The sequence below is a fragment of the Ambystoma mexicanum genome, chromosome 2q (assembly GCF_040938575.1).
Source record: "Ambystoma mexicanum isolate Mex_15411 chromosome 2q, UKY_AmexF1_1, whole genome shotgun sequence".
In the NCBI taxonomy this organism is placed as follows: Eukaryota; Metazoa; Chordata; class Amphibia; order Caudata; family Ambystomatidae; genus Ambystoma; species Ambystoma mexicanum.
This window is the reverse complement of record NC_090924.1, coordinates 752,972,621-752,993,532: the sequence shown is the minus strand read 5'-3', so window position 1 is coordinate 752,993,532 and position 20,912 is coordinate 752,972,621. Positions and strand designations below refer to the sequence as shown.

General features: G+C 45.9%; 1 protein-coding gene across 1 annotated transcript in view; it reads left to right on the top strand.

The window, feature by feature from the left end:
• Positions 1 to 20,912, top strand: part of NCAPG2 (non-SMC condensin II complex subunit G2) — a 1,155,695-nt gene that overhangs the window by 825,066 nt on the left and 309,717 nt on the right. Inside the window, exon 19 of the mRNA XM_069647980.1 lies at positions 7,149 to 7,322. Coding sequence (XP_069504081.1) covers positions 7,149 to 7,322 — 174 coding nt within the window. The remainder of the gene's footprint in view (positions 1 to 7,148; positions 7,323 to 20,912) is intronic.

Below are 20,912 nucleotides of genomic sequence, written 5' to 3'. Positions count from 1 at the left end.
GCCCCCCTCGAGTGTGAAGAGTTGGTTGATGAGGCCCTGAACCTTTCTCCCCACGTCTGCGGCAGTCTCGCCTCTCTGTTGAGTCACACCCATAATGCGCAGGTTGTTTCGGCGTTCTCTGTTCTCTAGGTCGTCCATTTTCAGGGCTATGTCCTCCTCTCTGATTTCTAGGTCCGTTAGCCTCGCTTCGTATTTCATGTCTAACAGGTCCATTTGGAGGTGGTTGTTTTCCATGCCCTCCATTTTTTCCTCGAGCGTCTCCACTGTCCCCCTGAGATCAACTATAGAGGCTTGTATGTCCGTTCAAATCGCTTTTATCTCCTGGAGGATGTCCTTGAGGTCGTCCTTCATTAGCACTGCGGGTGGAGGGTCGGCACTCGAAGGCATGGTGACTGTGTGGTTCACCGAGGGGTGCGTTGTACCGGTGGAAGCGTTGGAGGGAACGGATTGCGCGCGTGGGCTGGGTCGGTTCCAGGGCTCCGATCTCTGGGTGCACTTTGGAGTATGGGTGAGGGCGGGGGCGCCTCTCACCCTGCCTTAATGCCTTGAGGTTTCCTCTGGTCATCTTGGGCGCTCCCCGCTTCCGCTGTGGCAAGCTCGCATGTGGGGGGGGGACCCCGGTGATGGCTCAGGTCCTCACAAGGGGGGCTGAGATTGTAATTGGGGCCTGTTTCCCCAGATGCGTCACGGCTGAAATGTTCCGGGGGGACCCCTGTACTCCAGGGGGGAAAGGCCGTGCCAGCTTTTACGGGGTGAGTTGTGCTGGTCCGTGCCCGGGGGGCGCTGGAGGGGGGGGCCAAACACAGTCCGCCGAGTCTCAGTTATCAGTTCTCCCCCCTGCGCTCCTCACCTTCTCTGGGCCGTCAGGGGCCGCCACACGTCCATTGTGGGCTCAGACCCCTTCACTGGGGGCCCCTTTTCGAGTAGGCCTCTGTGCGCGGGGGATGGGTCGGGAAGCTCCCGGAGTCCTGATTTGCTGCTGGTGGTCCGCACAGGAGCGGTTCTTGGTGGTGGGGGGCTCCCACCAGGACGCCCCACTCGCCCCCGGCCCCACGCGATGTCCACACACCACCGGGGCAGAGCTCCAGGGCGCGCTCGGCGTCCGCGCACGGTGGGGGGCGTGCTCTGGCTTCCTCCTCTCGGTGTTATGGGCGCGGGCCGCGGAGGCGACGACCGGCGTCTCCGGGCTCCACGGCGGGTCCGGCCAAGGCCTGGGGCACCGCGAGATGTGACACCCCCAGTGGCTCCGCGTCATGGCGTCCGAAAAGGTGTCCTCTCTGTTGCTCTGCGAGCGGGGCCTCAAATCGGGGCCAGGCTGTATCCACTTTCGGAGGAGCGCTCGATTTGTTTGGCCGCTGCCGCGGGGGCTCACGTTCCCGTGATACTTTTTTAAAATCCTAAATGGGTTTCATTTTTTGCGAGATCAGCACACACCATTTTATGCGGGGTGCTGAGGGGATACATTTTGTCCCTTTTCTCACCTCTCAAGTAACTTTTCGTCAATGTGACAAGCCCATCTGTTCAGACTGCTGGTAGTGTACCTTTTACTCAGCGTTTTCTGTACTTTTCACTGGTGGCTGTAGTCGCAGCTCCAATGGAGGACTTACTATTTTAAGCCTTGAACAAGATCACTTTTCCTTTCTGCTCCCTTCTTCTACCATTCTAGATGGAGGAGGGTCCTCTTGTCCCTTTGTCTTCACTGGTCTTCACTTGGAAAGCCTGTGATGGGTCTAGTGCCTGGCAGGACTGGAAGTGTGGGAGGTCAACCGAAACTCCTCTGCCTCTCGCTCTGCAGCGTGCCTGGCTGAAACCAGTTATGACTGGGAGACTGGCTATCCTCATTGGACAGCCATCTCCAACTTTAAATGGTGCATGGGACATGATTGGTGTACTCAGCTGGTGTTCCTGGATACATTCTGAGATCCTGGAGCAGAAACCTAGAGTCGACCACTGGAAAAGTACTATTTGAAGAGGAGGACCAAGCAGGACGTCGCCAGCAGCCTGTTAAGTCACTGCTGCTGTCCTGGCCTCGTCATTCCAATTGAGAGGGAAGATGCGAAGAAGGCAACTTCCTCCCATAGACCGTTGGGCTAAATCAGTATCGATGTGAAATACAATTTTCCCCATCCTATGAAGAGCTGCGCTCCCCAGGGCCTGCAAACTCCCAATACCTGGGGTCCTGTGCTGCATCGCTGTGGATCGTCTCCAGAAGCGCAGTTCTGCCTGAATCTTTGGGGCATCCCAAGCCTGCAACAACTCAAGCCAGCTATCCAGATAGTCCCCTCACAAGAGGTTAGGACCGAGAATCAGAGAAGACTTGACTATCGCAACAACCAGCTGTCCACCGAGACTGCAGAAGGCACCAACAGGCCATCATCTTTGTTGGGTAAGAGTTTGTAGAGTCCAACTCGTGTGGGACTTTACAAGACTTATCTGCTTGGTATTAGTGATCCAACGTTTAACATAGTCCTGTATTACACAAGTCGGTAGAGTGGCTGAGCAGCCAGGCTTATCTTAGAAGGGGTACTGTGAGCTGTAAAGCAGTAAAATGAAATGGGTAAATACAAGTATTCCAATAAACACACCCTTAAATGTTAAATTAAAATTATGTGTTTATATATACACAAAGCATATGAATCTGGTTACATGCGATTATAACTAACCAATAAATAACAAACACCACTTTGGTCTAAACATTTACAACAACAAAAATATCTAATTTATTTCTTAAATTTTGGGGGGGGTCTCAGGCCCAAGCCCCCCGTTTGCTTAATTACTAATCCCACCCTAACCCCCTCCCATTTTAAACCCTTACCCCACACTTGCATATATATTTTTTTTTAAATTCAACATTTTGTTTCGTTCTAAATGTTTAGATCAAATTGCTGTTCGTTATTTTCCATTTGTTATAATCACTGCATACCTATGAATCACACTAGATATGCAGCAACCAATAGTAGCTTCAAGAAGAATCTCAGAATCAAGTTATTCAGGCAGCAATAATGCAGGTGAGTACATTCTTTTTGTACTAAAACATTTCCAGCACACAGAGATCAATCAAGGTCAGTAGTAGCACTTATGGTTCACTATACAATATTTAGTTTGGAGGGAAAACATGTTGGAGTAGAATAGAGCACTGTAGTGTTTTCTCCTAGAGGGATGTAGGACATCTTTTTCCCAGCAATAAGGGTGTAAAGCAATTAAACCCTTTATAGGGGACAAGCACTGCCAAAGCCAGTAGGGTTCACGAGGGATGCCTTTATGGAGCCAGGACAGCCAGTCATGTGACATTTCTAGTTCTGATGCAATCTTCGTAGAAAAAGTTAGTCTAATAGTCACTAGTTTTTTGAAGAAAAGTCCAGGAGCTCAAGAGAGCCTATCTGATGTGCACAAGCTGTTAGACCCGCACAAGTGAATTTCAGTAATTCAAAAGGATAGAATGGAGCACTCCCCAAGCTACGAAGCAACACATTTGGCTAAAAGTGGTTAAGCTCAAAGCCCACAGTACCTTAGAATTGAAGCAGATGTTCCAGCTGACTTCCTTCTTGATGCAGCAATGCAGACTATTGTTCCTGGACCTTGGTCGTGGTGACGAAAGGGAGGACGTCTGGCGGGCTTCTGCGGCAGCACTCACGAGAGGGACTCTGCAGCAATGGATTCCACTTTTTTCAGCGTCTGTGATTTTGGCACGAATATGCCCGGTTGGCATTTCCTCTGTCCCTCAGTCCTGAACTATGGTGAGGGAACTCTGGATGAAGATGTCTTCTGTAGACTCACACAGATGCCTGCAACGTTTCATCCGGATTCATCCTTCGGAAGACTTTGCACTTGTCAAGGGTCCAGGTTCCCCGGATATTATGAAATTGGAGCCAAGGAAGGTTGCAGCTACACAGGAGTTGGCCCAGAACAAAGCAGGCCTTGAGGCTAGTTCGTCCCACCAGCCTAAGGGAGGAAGTTGTCCTTGGCGAGCTTCCCTGTTGATGGGAAAACCGGGCCAGCACAGCTGTAAGGCTTCACAGGTGCTTTTGTGCTCCTGGAAAGTGCTGCTGATTGCTCTCTGCGTCGTCTTCTTCGGATATCATGTTCCAGTGGTCCACTCTGCCTGTAGTCCCAAAACCCACACCTTGTATGCAAAATCATATTCATTCACTGCACTAAGCTGTCAATCACACAAGGGGGTCATCCTCTAGGATAGCCACCTGCCCAGTTGGAACTGGTTTAGGCCAGTCATGCCTACAAACAAAGGCCAGTGAAGTTTCAGACTCCTCCCTCACGTCCTGTCTTTCCAGACACACTGCAGCCTGGGCAGGCTTCAGGCCGCCAGAGGCAAAACACACAATGGACTGAAACATGATCTAAACCACGTAAAAGCCCAGTAGGAACTAACAAATGTCGAAAAAAGATAACTGGGGCCATTTTGGTAAAATGGTCACCCTTGGGCGCTGTACTACAGCTGAGAAATCAGCCTGCAGATACATTGCACAAAAGGTAACAAAAAGAAACCACTGCCCATAGCCATTGAAGTTAGTAAGTGTAACAAAAAGTTACATGAGAAGTGGGATAAGGGGTTTCTATGTAACCCCTCAGCACTCCATATAAGGTGGCATGTGCTGGACCCACAAACGAAAAGGTAAGTAAGACAAAGGTTGTCCTACTATTCTTGGGAACTGTAGTTCACACAAGAACATGTATTTATACATTTATAGGAGTCCAAAGGTGTCACAAAAGGTGCTGTGTCACTATATAAAAAGCAGGTGCCTATGGAGTTTACCAGACTCCATTAAAAAATAAGGCACACAAAATCTTAGTCTGAGGGAAAAGGCATGAGTGGGTGGCAAAAAGGCCCACTCACTTGGGAGCTTAAAATCAGCAAGGTCCCAGATTCCAGCAAAGGGCTACAGGTCTCTAAGGTTAAAGGGAATTAGCACAGAAACTGAAAATACTCCCTAACACTCCTTGAAGAGCCGTTGCTTGACGTTTCTCTGCTCGAGTGCTGTTGCCAGTTCCACTGAGGTCACTGTCTCCCCAGCGCCAAAGAACAGGAGACTGCGTATTTTGTCATCTCACTGCTGGAACCGCCCCAAAGCAACACCTTCAATCCAAGGTCCTGTTCACCCTCTATATAACTTACCTGGGGTCTACATGTGTGATTCTGTGACTCTGGGGGCTGCAGATAGCTTGTATCCTTCTACCCCTCAGATCCCCTTAGAGTAACATTGGGGCCGACAACCCTGTGTACTCTGGCAGTAAAAGCACCTGTCCTAGGACACTAGTCCTTGCAGCACCCATTCAGTCGGTCACCCTATCCTCCCCAGAGCCTACTTGTTACCAACAAATCTTCTTAATCTGCCTCCTACCTCTCTGAACACTGTATCTTTCCCAACTTTCCCAGTCATACTGAAGCTACTGGTGGCCCAGTGGCCCATCTGAACTTCGAAAAACTCAAACTAAATAGGTTGGACAGGATTGGGGGGAAGCTACAAAAATGAAGGGTTTGGAAAAGTTTGCATATATGGTTGCAAGAGGTTTACTACGTAATTTGTTATTGAAAAAGCTATTCTATTGTGACTACACCTGAGGCTTACTATCCTAAGGGTATTGCAAGTGTTCTTATACTGTCTATATGTCTTACAGTACTTACCTGATTTGACAGCGTGCCCTAGACGTCATATAAAAATAGACATTTATTATATATTCTAAGTGTGGAAGTGTTTTCTTGAACCATGGTATACTCTGAGGTCTTTGTACTGAACTACAGCCCTTCTCCCTCCAAAGACTAAGCCTGGCTGCTTGCGACTCTACCAATCCTTTGGGTAGTTCAGGCTGATCGTAAGAGGTGTAAACCCTGTTCATGCAAGGTGGGCTTTCCTAAGTTTTGTCGTAGACGTGGACAAAAACCCCTAACAAATAACATGTACTTTCTCATGTACATGTACTTTCTCTTTCAATTCCACAACTTATTAGCTAGTAATTAATACACAATGTTCATACAAATATATACATTGGTTATGCTCTATATCACAACACATGAATGCAAGACATATCACCATCATGCTACAAAGTGATCACAATGAATACATACGTGCAATAAACCCTATATACAAATGTGCTTATTGAAAATTCATATTGAGTCTAATATCTAAAAAGGGTTCCATGTGTTAATATCCCTGCAAAAATATCGCCATACAAAAATATCGCCATATTTTTGCCGCGATTAAGGCATGGAACCTGCGGGGGACACCCCCGCAATCCCCACCTATTATTTTAAAAGGCACAGGGGACACCGCCGCAACCCCCGCTCCCAAAAAACCCTAATATAATTCCCACTAAAAATATCGTCTGTGGCCGTTCCCGGCGACCATATATACAGTGTTATTTTTGGTGGGGATAATATTACCTGATACCCTAAAAAGATACCATCAATGTTGCTACATTCATAATTGTCCACCAATCTTTCTACAGCAGAAAATGTGTATTACTGTTTTTATCCTGTGTATATTATGCCCTTCTGGGCCAAGTGGCAGTCTTAACTAAAGCACATCCTGGATTTTAGTAGCCCTCTGAGCTCTGTTGGACACTGCAAACTCCTCTTTTACTACCTATGTGCTCTCTGTATTGTATTGGGAGCAATGCTTACTCAGAATGTAGCAGGAACTCTTTGACCAAGTTCTGTGTGGCATCCTCGATCCCGCATATGATGGTAATTACTATGTGTTATTGTCCAGGGGGTTTATTCTTAACTTGACTTCATAAGTCTACATATAGTGTCTGCCACCAGGTACGAGCTAGCATTTTAGGGTAAAGAGTGAGCATAAACTAGCCATTTACTGCTTTTATGTCTACACTATGTGCAGCTGTGTTATGATTGACCTGAGTACGTAGTTTTCCTAATGTAGATATTACATGTGTGGCATTGTAATACTTTCTTTTTTTCAGTGTCCCAGTTTGGTGTGTTGTTTTGTGGTGACTATTGGGAATAATATACCTCTGTGCTAGCCTTCGTATCGTATAGCTGTCTTTTTTCAGAACAAACAATTCAAGTTTCTCTACACACTTCATTTGAACAGCAGGAACTGCACATGATACCTGGGTGGCATTTATGTGTAAGAGAAATACATATATGTAATCATGTTTTAATATATTTACAGAATAAAAATGATTCCACGCGGCATGTTCGTATCGAGGACACAAGAGAGTCAAAGCCAGATCTGGCACTGGATTATATTGAGTACATGCTGACCCACACAATGAATCGTGATTGCCTGTTGTCAAGCCCACAGAAGAATTTAAACCAACTTTTGAAGGCAATTGGGGGAATTAAGGTAATTCTTATGCTTATGAAAGTTTTGCTTTGAATTCTTTAATGCAGCTTATTTTGGAGCTGGAAGTTCGGGATGTTTGTTGACTCTTTAGTTTATTCTTTTCAAGCATTTGAGTTTATTGGTGTCATTGTAGACCCAAGCAATATTATGACCCTGCTGGTGGGGTAAGTAGCTTATCAGGTTGCTCGGAATGCAAGCGAGAGTCGGTGGTAGGGCTTCTGTTCTGAGCAAGATGTTGGCTATTCCAGTGCCCTCCCTGATGACTCCTAAAAATCACCATGGACAAGAGCTTCCACTTGGAGTAGCTGCTGCCTCGTCTGCTCTCCTTCCTTCGCTCACCAACCACCACGAAAACAGAATCTTTGGAGAGCTTCGCTTTTCTGTTTTCTTGGTGGCTACTTATGTTGTTTTTTTTGGGTAAAGGCTTTGCAAAGCCCGTACTAAGTATTTGTTTCACCAAATAAAAACAGGCCTGTTTCACGAAGGCCAACATTGCAATGCTAATGGCAATAATGCCCTGGCTTACAGGTTATCCCACTGGCCATTAAACTGCGGTTAATGCGCTTGCTACGCTCATGCCTTTAACTTGGCCTGCAGGGCCGTTGCTGCCAATGGCCACCCTTGGCTCTCCACTGTTGGTATTATTAGGGAAATAAATTGGTCAGTGCTGACTATTTATAGCTTTAAATGACACTTCAGGTTGGAATCTGACAGTGCTCGATTTTAAATATGTTGTGACCATAATGCACACTTATTTATTGCATAATGGTTCTCGGTGTGTTATGGGCTCATATCCAGATAAATGGTCAACCCATATCTTTAAAGACGACATTCATTTTTAAGTGTTGCGTACAATATTACAGGAAGTGACCAATTCATTTTCTAAAATGTTTTCCTGAATATTAATTTGGCTGTGAATTGACCCCTCATCTCTATGCTTTGTTGATGCACTGCTATCACGCCCTAGTCTTGTAGACTGATATTGGAACAGTTAGTGGACACAGTCGGCTTATTCTTGAACACATAACCGTCCCTAAAAGCTGCTAAATTGAAGTTGGGCATGTTGCTGTAATGCACATCCCTCCTGTGTCGATTCCCTTGTATTCTTTCAGGGGTACCCATATTCCCTTACTTTGCTTATATTTGTTCCACCAATTAGTGTGTATGCAACCTGTTTTGCGGTCCGATCTGCTGTTTTATTCCTGGTGCCTAGGCCGAAACTCCTGTTTAAAAAAGAAAACTTCTGCATACAGGACCTGCTTCTCCTGCTCCATTGATTGCCCCCCAAAAAAAGATCGCCCATCTTCCTTTACCTTTTCTTTTTGCAGATAATAGTGTTTGGATAATTCCTAGATAGACCAGCTACTCTTGGTATACTGCTGTCATTACCATATACTGGACCCCATACATCCCTTGCCGCCTGTATTTTGTCAACAGACAACTGGCCAGCTAATGGAACCTCTGCACTAGTGTAGCATGCCAGCCTTTGGCATGCCAATGCTACTGCGTACAAGAATGCCTGGGGCAGAGGTCCATTGAGAGACCCGACCTTTTGTTCTCTAATGCAGACCACCTAAATATGTGATGCTGTGGGCCACAGGACCTATTGAGGCACAAGCTGGCTCCATCCCATCGTAGATGACTGCTGCGTGAGTTTAACAAGGGCGAAGGACATTTTTCACACGTTAGGACTCCACAGCTATTGGAGCATGGTTGCCAATCATGAATAGCCACTGGCGGCACAATCTGCCCAGCAGCAGATATTTGGGCACCAGAATATGGGCTGGGACAAGACCGCCCCAGGCCCCACCTCCGGACACACACAGACCACCCCTAAGCCCACAAAAGCAGACGCTTTCCCCAGGAAAGGGCATTCTACACGAGACATTTCCAGCTCTTATATCAGAGGGTAGGAAGAACAGTATGGCCAAAGGGCAGGTCACTCTTGTGTCATGGCCATCTTAAAGTGCTAGCCACGCTTAGCTGCCATTTGCAGTAATTTCAAATGTTCATAAGTAAAACGTTTAGAGCACAATAGGGAAATATCCGCTGCCACCAGCCTATCATGGATACATTGCATTTCTAATGTAATGTAAAGTGGTCTTATAAAGCACCCTTCTGCCAATAATGTTGTCCTCGCTGCGCTTGGCTCTGTAAGAAAGGAGAGTAAGGGAGTGTTAGTCGGATAGCGGGAAGGCGGATGCAGAAGCCTTTGGTGTTGATGGATGCAGGTCTGAAGTACCATTGTTTGTCGATATGAAAATCTCTGTTTGTGGTTGGTACAGACCGGGAAGGTTAGTCCTACGGGCAGCACCGGGATTGCAGAGTGAAACAATTAATAGCATGGTTGTTGATTGAAGATGCATAGGGTCTGAATCTGTTCAGTAAACTAGACCTAGGAGATAGTCTGTAGGAGTGTGGTAGGTGCAAGTGTTGGGTACGAATTGATGTAGTAACACTTTGTGAGACTACACTTATCGGCTTGGTATTTGGTATTAGGTAACCACCTTTTGGTACAGGCTTATACTACACAATTTGGTAGTGTGACTGAGCAGCCATGCTTATCTCAAGAGGGGTAAATGTGAGCTGTAGCAATGAAATTCGCAAATACAAATAGCCAAGCAACACTTAAACTTAAGGTTTCAGTTATAAATAGTTATTTATTTACCTTCAATTTTTGAATGAGTGTTCTTTAAAAAGTGCAAGATATGTAAAAATCAAATATACTTTAAAGTACTTTTCCAGAATCCGCATAAGCTTACTGGATACTCTTTAGAGATGCTTTTTACACTCTTCCTGCACCCAGAGGTGACTTCATTCACAAGGAAAAGTAATGGCATTTATATATCACTCGTTATACTTTGCAGACTCTGAGGTTGCACAAAGGAAAGGTTAAAGGAAGGAAAAAGTTTAAACGGGTTCTCAGGGCATGTGAGTATACTTAAATCTTCCAATGAAGTCTAGAAAAGCCTTTCCCAGCAATAACAATCTAAAAACAAGTTACCACCTATGCGGGACAGAAATATCAGTCAATGCACTAGAAGAGTCTGCAGGGAGCCAGGACAGTCAGTCAATTGGAGCACAGTCTATGGAGCAGAGTCACTTCTTAGATAAGTCTTGCACAAAGAGAGTTTTGTAGAAATCCCTCGTAGGGTCACAAGCTGTTACACTTGTGAAAAGCAGGGTTGGAATCAACGCTAAGGTAAGCCAATGCAAGTCTCAACTGAGAAAAGCACAGCTCAAAAAGATACTGAGGTAAGTACCCCAGGTCTAAACAGTACCTCTGGTTTGAAGAAGAGTAGTCAGCTGTATTCTGTCCTGTTGCAGCGATGCAGATCCTGGGTCCTGAGCCTCAGTCTTGGGGGACAAGAGGGAGGACATCTGGAGGAGTCTTGCTGCAGCAATTTGGAGGTCTTCGGCAGCTACGGGCTATCTTCGGATCAGCAGCACTTCGCAGTTTCAGCATGCAGTAAACAGCACCATCACGGATCTCGGATACCGGTTGTGCTTCCTTCACTCCTGGAGGAGTCCTGCACTCTTGTGAGGGGACCCGAGCTGGGGTGGTCCTGCTTCTGGAGGGTCCTTAGCTTCTGGCCGGATTAGAGACGTTGCACTCTACTACGGATTTCGCAACCCCTGGCACTTGGTTCTTGCAGCAGCGAAGAAGTATAGCCAATTAGGGAAGGTGGTCCAGTGGAGTTCGTCTCGGGGTTAGTTGGTTCCACTAACCTAAGGGAAGAAGTCGTCCCTTCCGGAGCTTCTCTTGTCGATCAGAGAAAGGAGTTACAGCACAGCAGCAGGGCTTCACCGGGAAATTCAAAGGTCCAGGAGGATGGAGGAAGCTTTGTTCATGGTTTCTTCGTCGGGTGTTTCTCCCAGTGGTCTACTCTGATGCTAGTCCCAAAACCCTTGCCTTTTAAGTAGGTTTCTCCCATTCATGCACAGCCTAGGCTGTCACTCGAACAGCAGGGTGGCTGTTCTGAAAGGACAGCCAGCCAGCCAATCGGGACTAGTTGCATTCATGCACTCCTAGAGACAAAGGTCAGGGGAGTTTTGGGAACCTCCCTCACATCCTGCCTTTCCAGACACACTGGAGCCAAAGGCGGGTTTCAGGACTTAAACCCGCCAAAGGCAAAACGAACAAAGGGCTCAAACCTGGCTTAGCATGCAAAACCCAAGAAAGACTGCACAGACTAGAAAATGGCAAAAAAAGAAGCCCAGGGACATTTCTACAAAATGGTCACCCATGGGTGCTATACTGCAGCTGAGGATTCAGCCTGCGGTACAAAATTCAGCCTGCGGTAGGAAAATAAAACCACTGCCACCAGCCATTTAAAGTAGTGAGGGTAACATAAAAACTGTTAGATGAGAATGTAGGATAAGGGGCTACTAGGTAACCCCTCAGCACTCCACATAAATTGGTGTGTGCTTCAACTACAAAGAGAAAAGGTAAGTAGTCAATTTCACTTTACTATTCTTGGGAACAGTAGTCCTCACAAGAAAAGATATTTAAACGTTATGCGAAATCTAAAGGCTTTCTGAGGGTGCTGTGTGTCTCCATACAAAACATAGATGCCTATGGAGATTGTCAGACCAAATCAGGTCAAAACAAATGAGAGTTAGGAAAGGGTCTCACTCATTCCAGGGTTAAAATTAAAATGTCCTAAAGTCCAGCAAAAGATCTGGTGGTCTCTAAGGTTGAAGGGAATTAGCACAGAAATAAGAATTCTCCCTAACTGTTAGGATTCAGGATTTTAGTAGTGAGGAGTTAGTTGTGGGATGAGGGGGTGACGACTGTGGCTGAGGGTGTTGTTACTTACTGGCTGGTGGTAGATTTCACTGAGAAGGTGGGTGTGGACCAGTGCCACGTAGGAGAGGTTCCATGAGTCAGCTTAGTTCCCCCAAATGGTAGTGCTAAGAGTTTCAAAAAATGCTTGTTGTGAATTAGCCCAAATTTCTGGTGCACGGTTTTTGGTCGGTTGCTATTATAGTCCTTTTCTTTCAAAGTAGTTGGTTCAAAAGCCAAGTCTTGAGCGGTTTCCTGAAAGTCAGGTGGTTCTCCTCCAGGCGCAGAGTTTGGGATAGGGTGTTGTACAGTTTTGTGTCCAGAAATGAAAAAGAGGATTGTCCTTGTTAGGCAAGATTGTATGCCGTACCCTTTGGGTGCACTACAACGACCCTGACCTCCTGGCAGTAGGAACACAACCTTTGGTTTAAGTCTGTACTACACAGATTAGTAGCGTGTTGAGCAGCCAGGCTTATCTCAAGTGGGGTAAATGTGAGCTGTAGGGGAGTTACACAGAGTTTATTTGAATACTTGTCACTGTGAATCTCTTACAGACAAGGTTTCTTGAGTAAACCATTATTAATTTATTTATCAGTCAGTGAGAATAAGCGTCCCTCAGGCCTAACGCAGCCAGAGCCCAGTCTGGGTGTCCACCAACCAGACTGCAGACATCCAACTGATATCTTCAGCTCCACACCTAACGCTAGGATGTAGCTACCACCCGGCAATTACATCAGCTGCACACATATCTGGTGCACCCACGTACCATACGACACTATCATACTGACCAGAACTATGGTTCCCGAGGGCGTTCATCCTACCAGTGCTTTGAGGTCATACCAATGATATATAGAGCGCTGTATAAATGCCAAGTAACATAACATAACAGAACACACTCTCTAGGTGAAACAACCAAGTCCTCAAAATCCAGCACAGTTGCTGGGGGTCCCTAAGGTAGAGAGAAATAAGCACATTTCTGAGAATTCTCCCCAACAGTCCTTGTCATTTCTTGTTGAAGTTGGGGACTAGTACTAGTGCAGCATAGCTGGACCTAAGTGTTCTGGAAGAAGTGTAGTGTTGAAACGTACCTCTGAAGGAAGAAGGCCCCCTCCCTGGTATGAATGAAAGGCGATGCACAAGGTTGCAAAATTAACCCTTTTTTTGATGGGCAGCATGTAATGCTGGTGTGATATGTTAGTTTTGCTGCTGCATTGTGAACACTTTATGGTTTCCTCATTAGGTAATCTGGGAGTCCGAGATAGAGCTTGTTTGCTCCTTCACTCTTTCTTCCTTTGGCTTCAAAGGCTCTGTCCTCGACTGGTTACCCTCTTACCTCTCTTCCCGCTCCTTTACTGTCTCCTGGGGTGGCCGGTCCTCTCCTACCTATCCTCTTTAATACGGCGTACCCCAAGGATCCGTACTTGGTCCTTTCCTCTTCTTTCTTTACACCTCCCTCATTGCCCCGGTTATCTCCTCGTTTGGCATCTCCCACCACTTCTATGCCGACGACGCTCAACTCTTTCTATCTTTCTCGTCCTGCTCATCTGGCCTTCACCAAAAACTGTCCTCCTGCCTTACTGCCATTAAGAACTGGATGTCTTCCCGCTACCTGTCTCAACGCTGACAAAACAAAGTTGTATTCTTTCCCTCTAACTCTCTTCCCCTTCCCTCTCCTCCCCATTCATTCACTTTCCCCCTCCAATCTCCTTATCTCTCTTCAAGCTCGTAATTTAGGCGTTCTCTTTGACTCCTCTCACTCCTTCTCCCAACATATTTCGCTCACTTCCGGCACCTGTCGCTACCACCTCTTCAATATTCGCAAAATCCGTCCTCCTCAATTTCCACGCTACCAAGCTCTTAATATCCTCCCTCATCTTCTCCCGCTCTTCCCTACTCTTTGGACTTCCTGCTTCTCATCTTGCCCTTCTTAAATCTATCTACTACTCTGCTGTTCGTACCCTCTGTATCCTTACCTCGCGTGCCTCCATCGCTTCCTCTCTCTTACCTTGGCTGGCTTCCTTTTCACTCCCAACTTAAGTTTTAATTTCTCTGCCTTGTCTTCAAATCTCTCCATGTGCTCGCTCCCCTTTATCTCTCCTCCCTTCTCTCCTTCTACTCTCCCTCCACTCTCCCTCCCGCTCCCTTCGGTCCGCTGACTATTTCCTTCTCACTGTACCTCCGTCCCCTTCTGCCTCATCCCGTTTCCGCTCCTTCCAACTCCTAGCACCTCTACACTGGAACTCCCTTCCTCTTGCTATCCGTTCTACCCCCACCTTCACCTCATTCCACACTTCACTTAAATCTCTCCTCCTCCGTTCTCCTCCCTGAAACTCCTTCCCCCTTCTGCTTCCGCCCTCCTTACTCATTCTCCCTACTATCACCCCCCCTCTCACGCCTTCCCCTCTCACCCTTCCCCTTCCCTCCATCTACCCTTCTCCACCACTCTCCCCCCTATCAACTCCCACTCCCCTTCTCTACCTATCCCCTTAAGTTAATTGCTCTTTTCACTGTTTTGTTGACTGATTCATAATGTATTTGCTTCAACCGTTATATTGTTTGTATTATGTTGTTCCAGTGTACAGCACTTTGGTGTAAGACGCTTTATAAATCAATAAATACAAATAGTCTAGTTTGGATCTTTATTAGAGAAACCATGGCCATGGCCGAATTCTAAGTAAGATAAAAATGCGGCGTAGCATGTGCAGCTTGGAGAAATAACAAGAAAAGGTATGCAGGTCCACTATTCCCAAGACACGTGTAGCAAATTTCCAAAATGGATAATCCAAAAAATGAAATCTAGCACATATAAGAAAACTTACGTAAGCATGTAATGTTTGCTATGAAACATGCATCCAAAAATAATTAAATCTAAGCAATTGGAAAAATTGAAGCAAGAAAAGTAATTAAACTGAAAGGAAAATAGTTCCACCCAAAGAGGGGAAAAAAGCACAAGAAACTATAGGGAACAATTACCCACCACTACTGTGACACAGTGGACAGGGAGTGTGTGGCTCAGCTCTTTTCTTGGTTTCTTGTGCACACGCGTGGCTGCTGAGGCTTTAGAATAGCGACTTTCACATATTTTAACCCATTGTTGTGCTAGGCTTTTCTCTCGGGCTTCACCCCCTTTGCTTCCATGGCTGAATCTGATCCACTATCTTTCAGTGAAGCTCAAATTCATGCTGCCATTAGTGGGCCTTCTATTTTCTATATCCTTCCTTCCACAAGCGGTAGTGATTCTACCATCATGGCAGATAGACACCTTGTCTTAAAAAAATAAGTGTTCCGAATGGATCTTCACGGCTATCTTCGCAAGAAATACCCAAAAGCCAATGTTATCCCTTTAGGTCTTGGGATATAAACGGCTCTAGTAATATTCCTTGAAGATGAAGATAAGATGAGATGAACTTTTCATAGATTGCCACCAAGTGCAGCCGAGATCTTATGCTGCACACAGTCAACACCGCCACTAGACGTTCTGTTAAAATCAAGCTTGAACTTATTGATCACAACCAATCATTTTTTAACACCACTGTTACAGCGATGTTTCATTTTAATGTCAAATCTCCACTACCTGCAAGACCACCAGCACTTTTTGCTGGACTCTTGGACCTTTTTCTTGTTCTCCTGACTGAGGGGAGCCATTCTCCCTCGTTCATTCTTTTTGCTCTGACCACGGGAACCCTTTTCAGGATGTTTGTACTTTGTTTTATGGAGTCCTGCTTTCTTCCATACTTTTTAATGCATCTGTGTTTGACTTTTGCAGCACAAAGCATCTTTTCTGCAGTGTTGCTGGGAGCCCTTTCGTCTCTCCTTTTTATATTTTTATTTTCCTAAAGAACTACTGTTCTCAAGGTTAGAGGGATACTTTTTATCCTTCTTAGCTTTTCCGTTTGTGAGATCAGCACACACCACCCTATCTTGAGTGCTGAGAAGTTACTTTTATCCCCTTTCTTACTGCTCCTGTAACATATATGTTACAGTGGCAGGCATACCTGAATGGCTGGTGGCAGTGGACGTGTTCTACTGACTTTTTAGAATGATTCCTACCCTGGTTGTGTTCACAGCCACGGTAGTGCACAGAAGGGTCATCAGTGACCCAAAATATTGGCCCCCTTCTTTTTTCAGCAATTTCTTTTGTGCTTGTCCTTTCTTGGTCCTTCTACCAACCTGGGTGGGGGAAGGCCTGGTTTGACTTTGGAGCCTTGGGGGCTACCCAAAAGATTCCCACTAAAGACCAGTGTGTCTGTGAAGACAGGAAACGAGGAAGGGGATCTGAAACTCTGCAGCCCTTTGTCTTCTGGCATGGCTGCCTGGATCCAGTTCCAACTGGGGGGATGGCTGTCCAGGAAGCCACCACCAAAGGTCTGAATGAAGCAGGACTGCTGATTGGCTGGGTTCCGGGATAAAAGGTGGGGCTCCTGAGGCAAAAGACAAGTTGACCACTAGAACAGAAGAACCAAAGAAGACAACCTTCCAGCAACCTGTGAAGCCTGCTGATGTGACTGCTGCTGTCCTGACCCCGTTTTCGAATCGACAGGGAAGCTCCGAAGAGGATGACTTCCTCCCTTGGACTAGTGGGCATAATCAGTCCTAAAACGACCTGCAATCTGAGCCATCACACAACATGCTGCGACCTTACTGGGCTGCAAACCGCCAATACCCTGGGACCTGCGACCATTCTGCAGTGCATCGTCTTCCCGTGAACAAACTCTCTGAAACGTTAGTGGACTCCTTCTGGACTTCCAGAGGTAAGACCCTCCCTCCTGAAAGACCCCTCACCAGAGTGCCGGACCGAGCAAGCGAGCTAAATCGCTTGGACGAGAACGGTTCCCCATTGGAATCTGTGAAAAGGCGCCAAAACTACTGATGTTTGTGCATGAAGAATTATGCTTTGCTGGGATTCCTTTTCCTTGACAACAAAGGAACAGGAGACAGAGTGCACCACTGCTACACCGTGAAAGAATCCAGCTGCATCTTTTTTCAACACTCCTCAGATACTGATGGACTCGTTGTAGTACATACCTTGAGTCATTCTGTCGCTCCTTTGCTACTGGTGTGTTTGGATGTTCACCCTTACTTTTCAGCAAGGCCGAACACTTTTGCCCCCCCATAGAGAGCCTTTCCCAAGTCCCCTGAAACCTGTTTGACCAACAAAAGCCTTTTACTTACTTGTAATTGAAGAATCCCCTGGAATTTTGCCTTTTCTGCATCTGGGCCTTATCTGCTTTACCTCCAATCTTACTTTGACGAACTCATAACTAGATAGGAATGGACTGCTAGAGCCTGAAGGCCTCTGAAAAGTAATACACATCTTTTAAAGTACTGACCTGCTATTGTTGGTGTTGCTTAACCTTTTTATTCCCACAACAGAACATTTTCTGACTTACTATAACAAGTGATTTTACTTACCTTTGAACTGTGTTCAATTGTATCTTAACTTCTGGTTTACTCGCCTGAAGTGTTGTATTGGTTTTAATTGTGTTTATTAGGTTTAAATAGTACTTACATACCTGAATATACTTTTACCTTGTCTATATAAAATAAATTAAATAACTGTTTTACTATAACTACAAGTGTGCTTTTCTTTGGGCCTATGTATTTACTGAGTTCATTGTACATACCTACAGCTCACATCTCCCACTGAAGATAAACCTGACTGCTCTGCCATACTACCAAAACCTTGAGTAGTGCAGACTTACACTAGAGGTTGTTGTTCTGTATACCAAGGGATAGTATAAAGTCTTACCATAGGTAGGTTTTAGGAAAACTCCCCTAACTCCACTATTGCTGACTCCACAACAAAGCTTGGAGTTATTAACAAAGTGCTTGAGGATTCCTGTTTGTTCAATTTGCAGATAAAGTTGAAAAAAGGCATGGCACATTTTTGAGAGAACTTTTTTATCCTGATCTATTACCAGACTACAGACCACTGCCTTTCAATTTTGGCACCACTACTAGACAACAGGACGTGTATAGACCAAATGGGTTTCCTTCTTTCTCGGACATCTCCGGTTCCTCCAACTAGGAACTTGCACCTGATAGTGTTAGAGCAGGTATTGAGTGTTGTCCCTTTGCACCGTGTCCCTGACGACCAAGTTGATGAACTAGGACTATGTACATTTTTTCGGCATATCAGGTTAGCTGCATTTTTTGTTAATAGAAGAGAACCTTGTCGTGAGGCACGTACTCCTTTTCATACTCTCTCTGATTTTACTTCATCTGATTATAATCCCCCCCCAGAAATAATTGAAATAATTGCTTTTGAGAAGATGGCTCTTGGAGGTCACCCCAGGATCTCTCTCTGACATATTCAACTCAAGCACTAGGACCTTACTGCAGGGGAGATTTCTGCTCTCAAACAATTGAGTACCTTGTGGTATATTACAAACAAATCCACCGACGAGGGCGGCGGTGGCATTGTCGTGTTTGATACTTTTAGATACGTTGAAATTGTTAAGTTGCTATTTAACTCCTCACATTAGAACAGACTCCATTGATTCTATAATATTGAGACTTCAGGAATTATGCAAAGCAGGCTTACATACAGATTTTATATCTGTAACGCTCACCTGGTATCCACGGGGACGTCACTCGCTCTGTTCTGACCTCTTACGACCTCAAACCCTTCCCTGGAGGCTATTCGACTGGAGACTGGGCCTGAAACACAGGATTAGTCGAGTTTAACTCCCTATTGTCTCTGTGTGCTTGAACCCCTTCTACCCCTGGGTCCAACCCTTCCCTTTGATCCACAGCTCACCTTCTTTTCTTGGATAGTGTGCTCTCCGTCCTGCCTTCAGCGTAGGGGCACGTTGATTGATGCGGGCTCGTTGCTGCCTAGTTACTTCACTGGCAAGAGTCTGACAGGTAAGTATAATGAGTCTTTTGAACAGTTATCTAACTTCGTTCCTTTCCTTCCTTAGATGATGGCCGGCGTCTGGGGATAGCGGCGTGCTGCTGAGATGAGTAGCGCTGAAGGTGAGTGAGAGCGCGATGCAACCCTTTAGTATTTGTATTGAACTGAGTTATTTCTCTGTGTCTTTTAGGTGCCGCAAAGTTTTTAGCATGGATGCCGGTTATGAAGAACAAATGCGGTGGGTAAGCGCGCCATGCGCCGCCTCTAGATGTTTCCACGCTAACCTGGATTGTCTTTTCCCTCTTGCAGATGGATGAGAAGTTCCGGAGACAGAGTTCCCCCAGAGCGGCTGGGATTCAGGTAAGCATTTGATGCTCGTACAGTCTTTAAAAATAAGCGAAGATTTGCAGAATGCTTACTAATGCCTTTTTTTCCGTTCTTTTCCCTTCTCCTTAGGAAGCGGCGTGCCGGAATGGGAATGACACCGCCGAAGATGCCCGCAGAACAGAAGGAGCGATGACTGATGGGCAGAAGCGCCGCCAGGTAAGGCTGTTACTAACGGTGTTCTTGTTCATGCAGGAGCTGAGTGCAGAAGAAAGATGCAGGCCTACTGGAGACCGATCCGAACACGGCGAGTGTCACGCTGCAGGTGCAGAAAACGCAAAGCATGTTTCTCAGCCTGGGTGTGGCTTAAATAGTCTCTGGGTATACCAGGTGTCTCTGGGCTGAACCACACCCAAAAGACTAGACCGCACATGCAGTTCTGGGAACCAAAATATGTGGGGGCATCCATCTTGTCCCCATCAATGCACTACAAGTCCAATCCCCAATGTTATCCTATGGGATTGAGTGAGTCTGGTGCCACAAGCACCAAGTCTGACTCCAAGTGTCTTTGGAGGGATGGAGAGGCCCCTGAGGGCCATGTACGTGATCGCGGCCTGGCTCCAGCCTGACATCTTGGTGGGCTGGGGACATGAGGGGCAGGAATCATGACAATATCCGAGCAAAAGGCCATGCTCCTTACACCACATGATGCCCGTAGTCTAGTTCTATTTGCCCTTCCCGAGATCCGTAAGAACCAGGAGAATCCAGCGGGATGCCCTATAGTGTCCTTACGTAGGTCAGTTTTACAACCCTGTGGCCAAAACATGGATGTGTTCCTTTAGCGTCAGGATCTAGGGCATGTTTGAAGGACACCTCTGCCACTATGTGGTCGGATAGTTATCCTTATGACTACACCACTGACATCCTTGTCACACGCGATATCACCTCTTTACACCAATATCCCACAAGAAGAGTGATATCCATTATAGAACATAATCTTAATCAGAGTCCCATGCCCCATGAGGTACCAACTTCTTTCCTGACTAGGTTGTTACGCATTGCTTGCCCTGAGCAAAAACTTCTTCGGCTTGGGAAGGATTTGTTTCTTCAAACTAAGGGCACGGCAATGGGGGTGGCTTTCGCCCACCGTGAGTGGCTAACATTTTCATGGCCGATTTTGAAAATACAAAAATCTTTTCAAATAACCTCTTCAGTGCTTGTATAGTTGATTGGAAACATTATATTGACATTTTGTTAATTTGACATGGTGAACTGAATAGGTTAGTTTTTTATTGAATGGCTCAATACTTGAAACCCCACCCTACATTTCACCTCTGAGTACAACAAAGATCATATCTCATCTCTGGAATTACTTATCAAACACGACAGAGGCAGGCTGTATACTTCTCTGTACCGGAAGACCACTGACTGGAACACCAGCCTCCTTTTTAGCAGCAGTCAGTTTCTCAGTGTGAGACGTAACTGTACTCTTAAGGATGAATTTAGCAACCATGCTAATGTGTTGATTTCTAGGATTAGTGACAGTTATGCCCGCAAACATTTGAAGCATTCTGCAAAGCATTCTTTTCATATGGTAACACCCAAAAAGAAAGAAGAAAAAAAC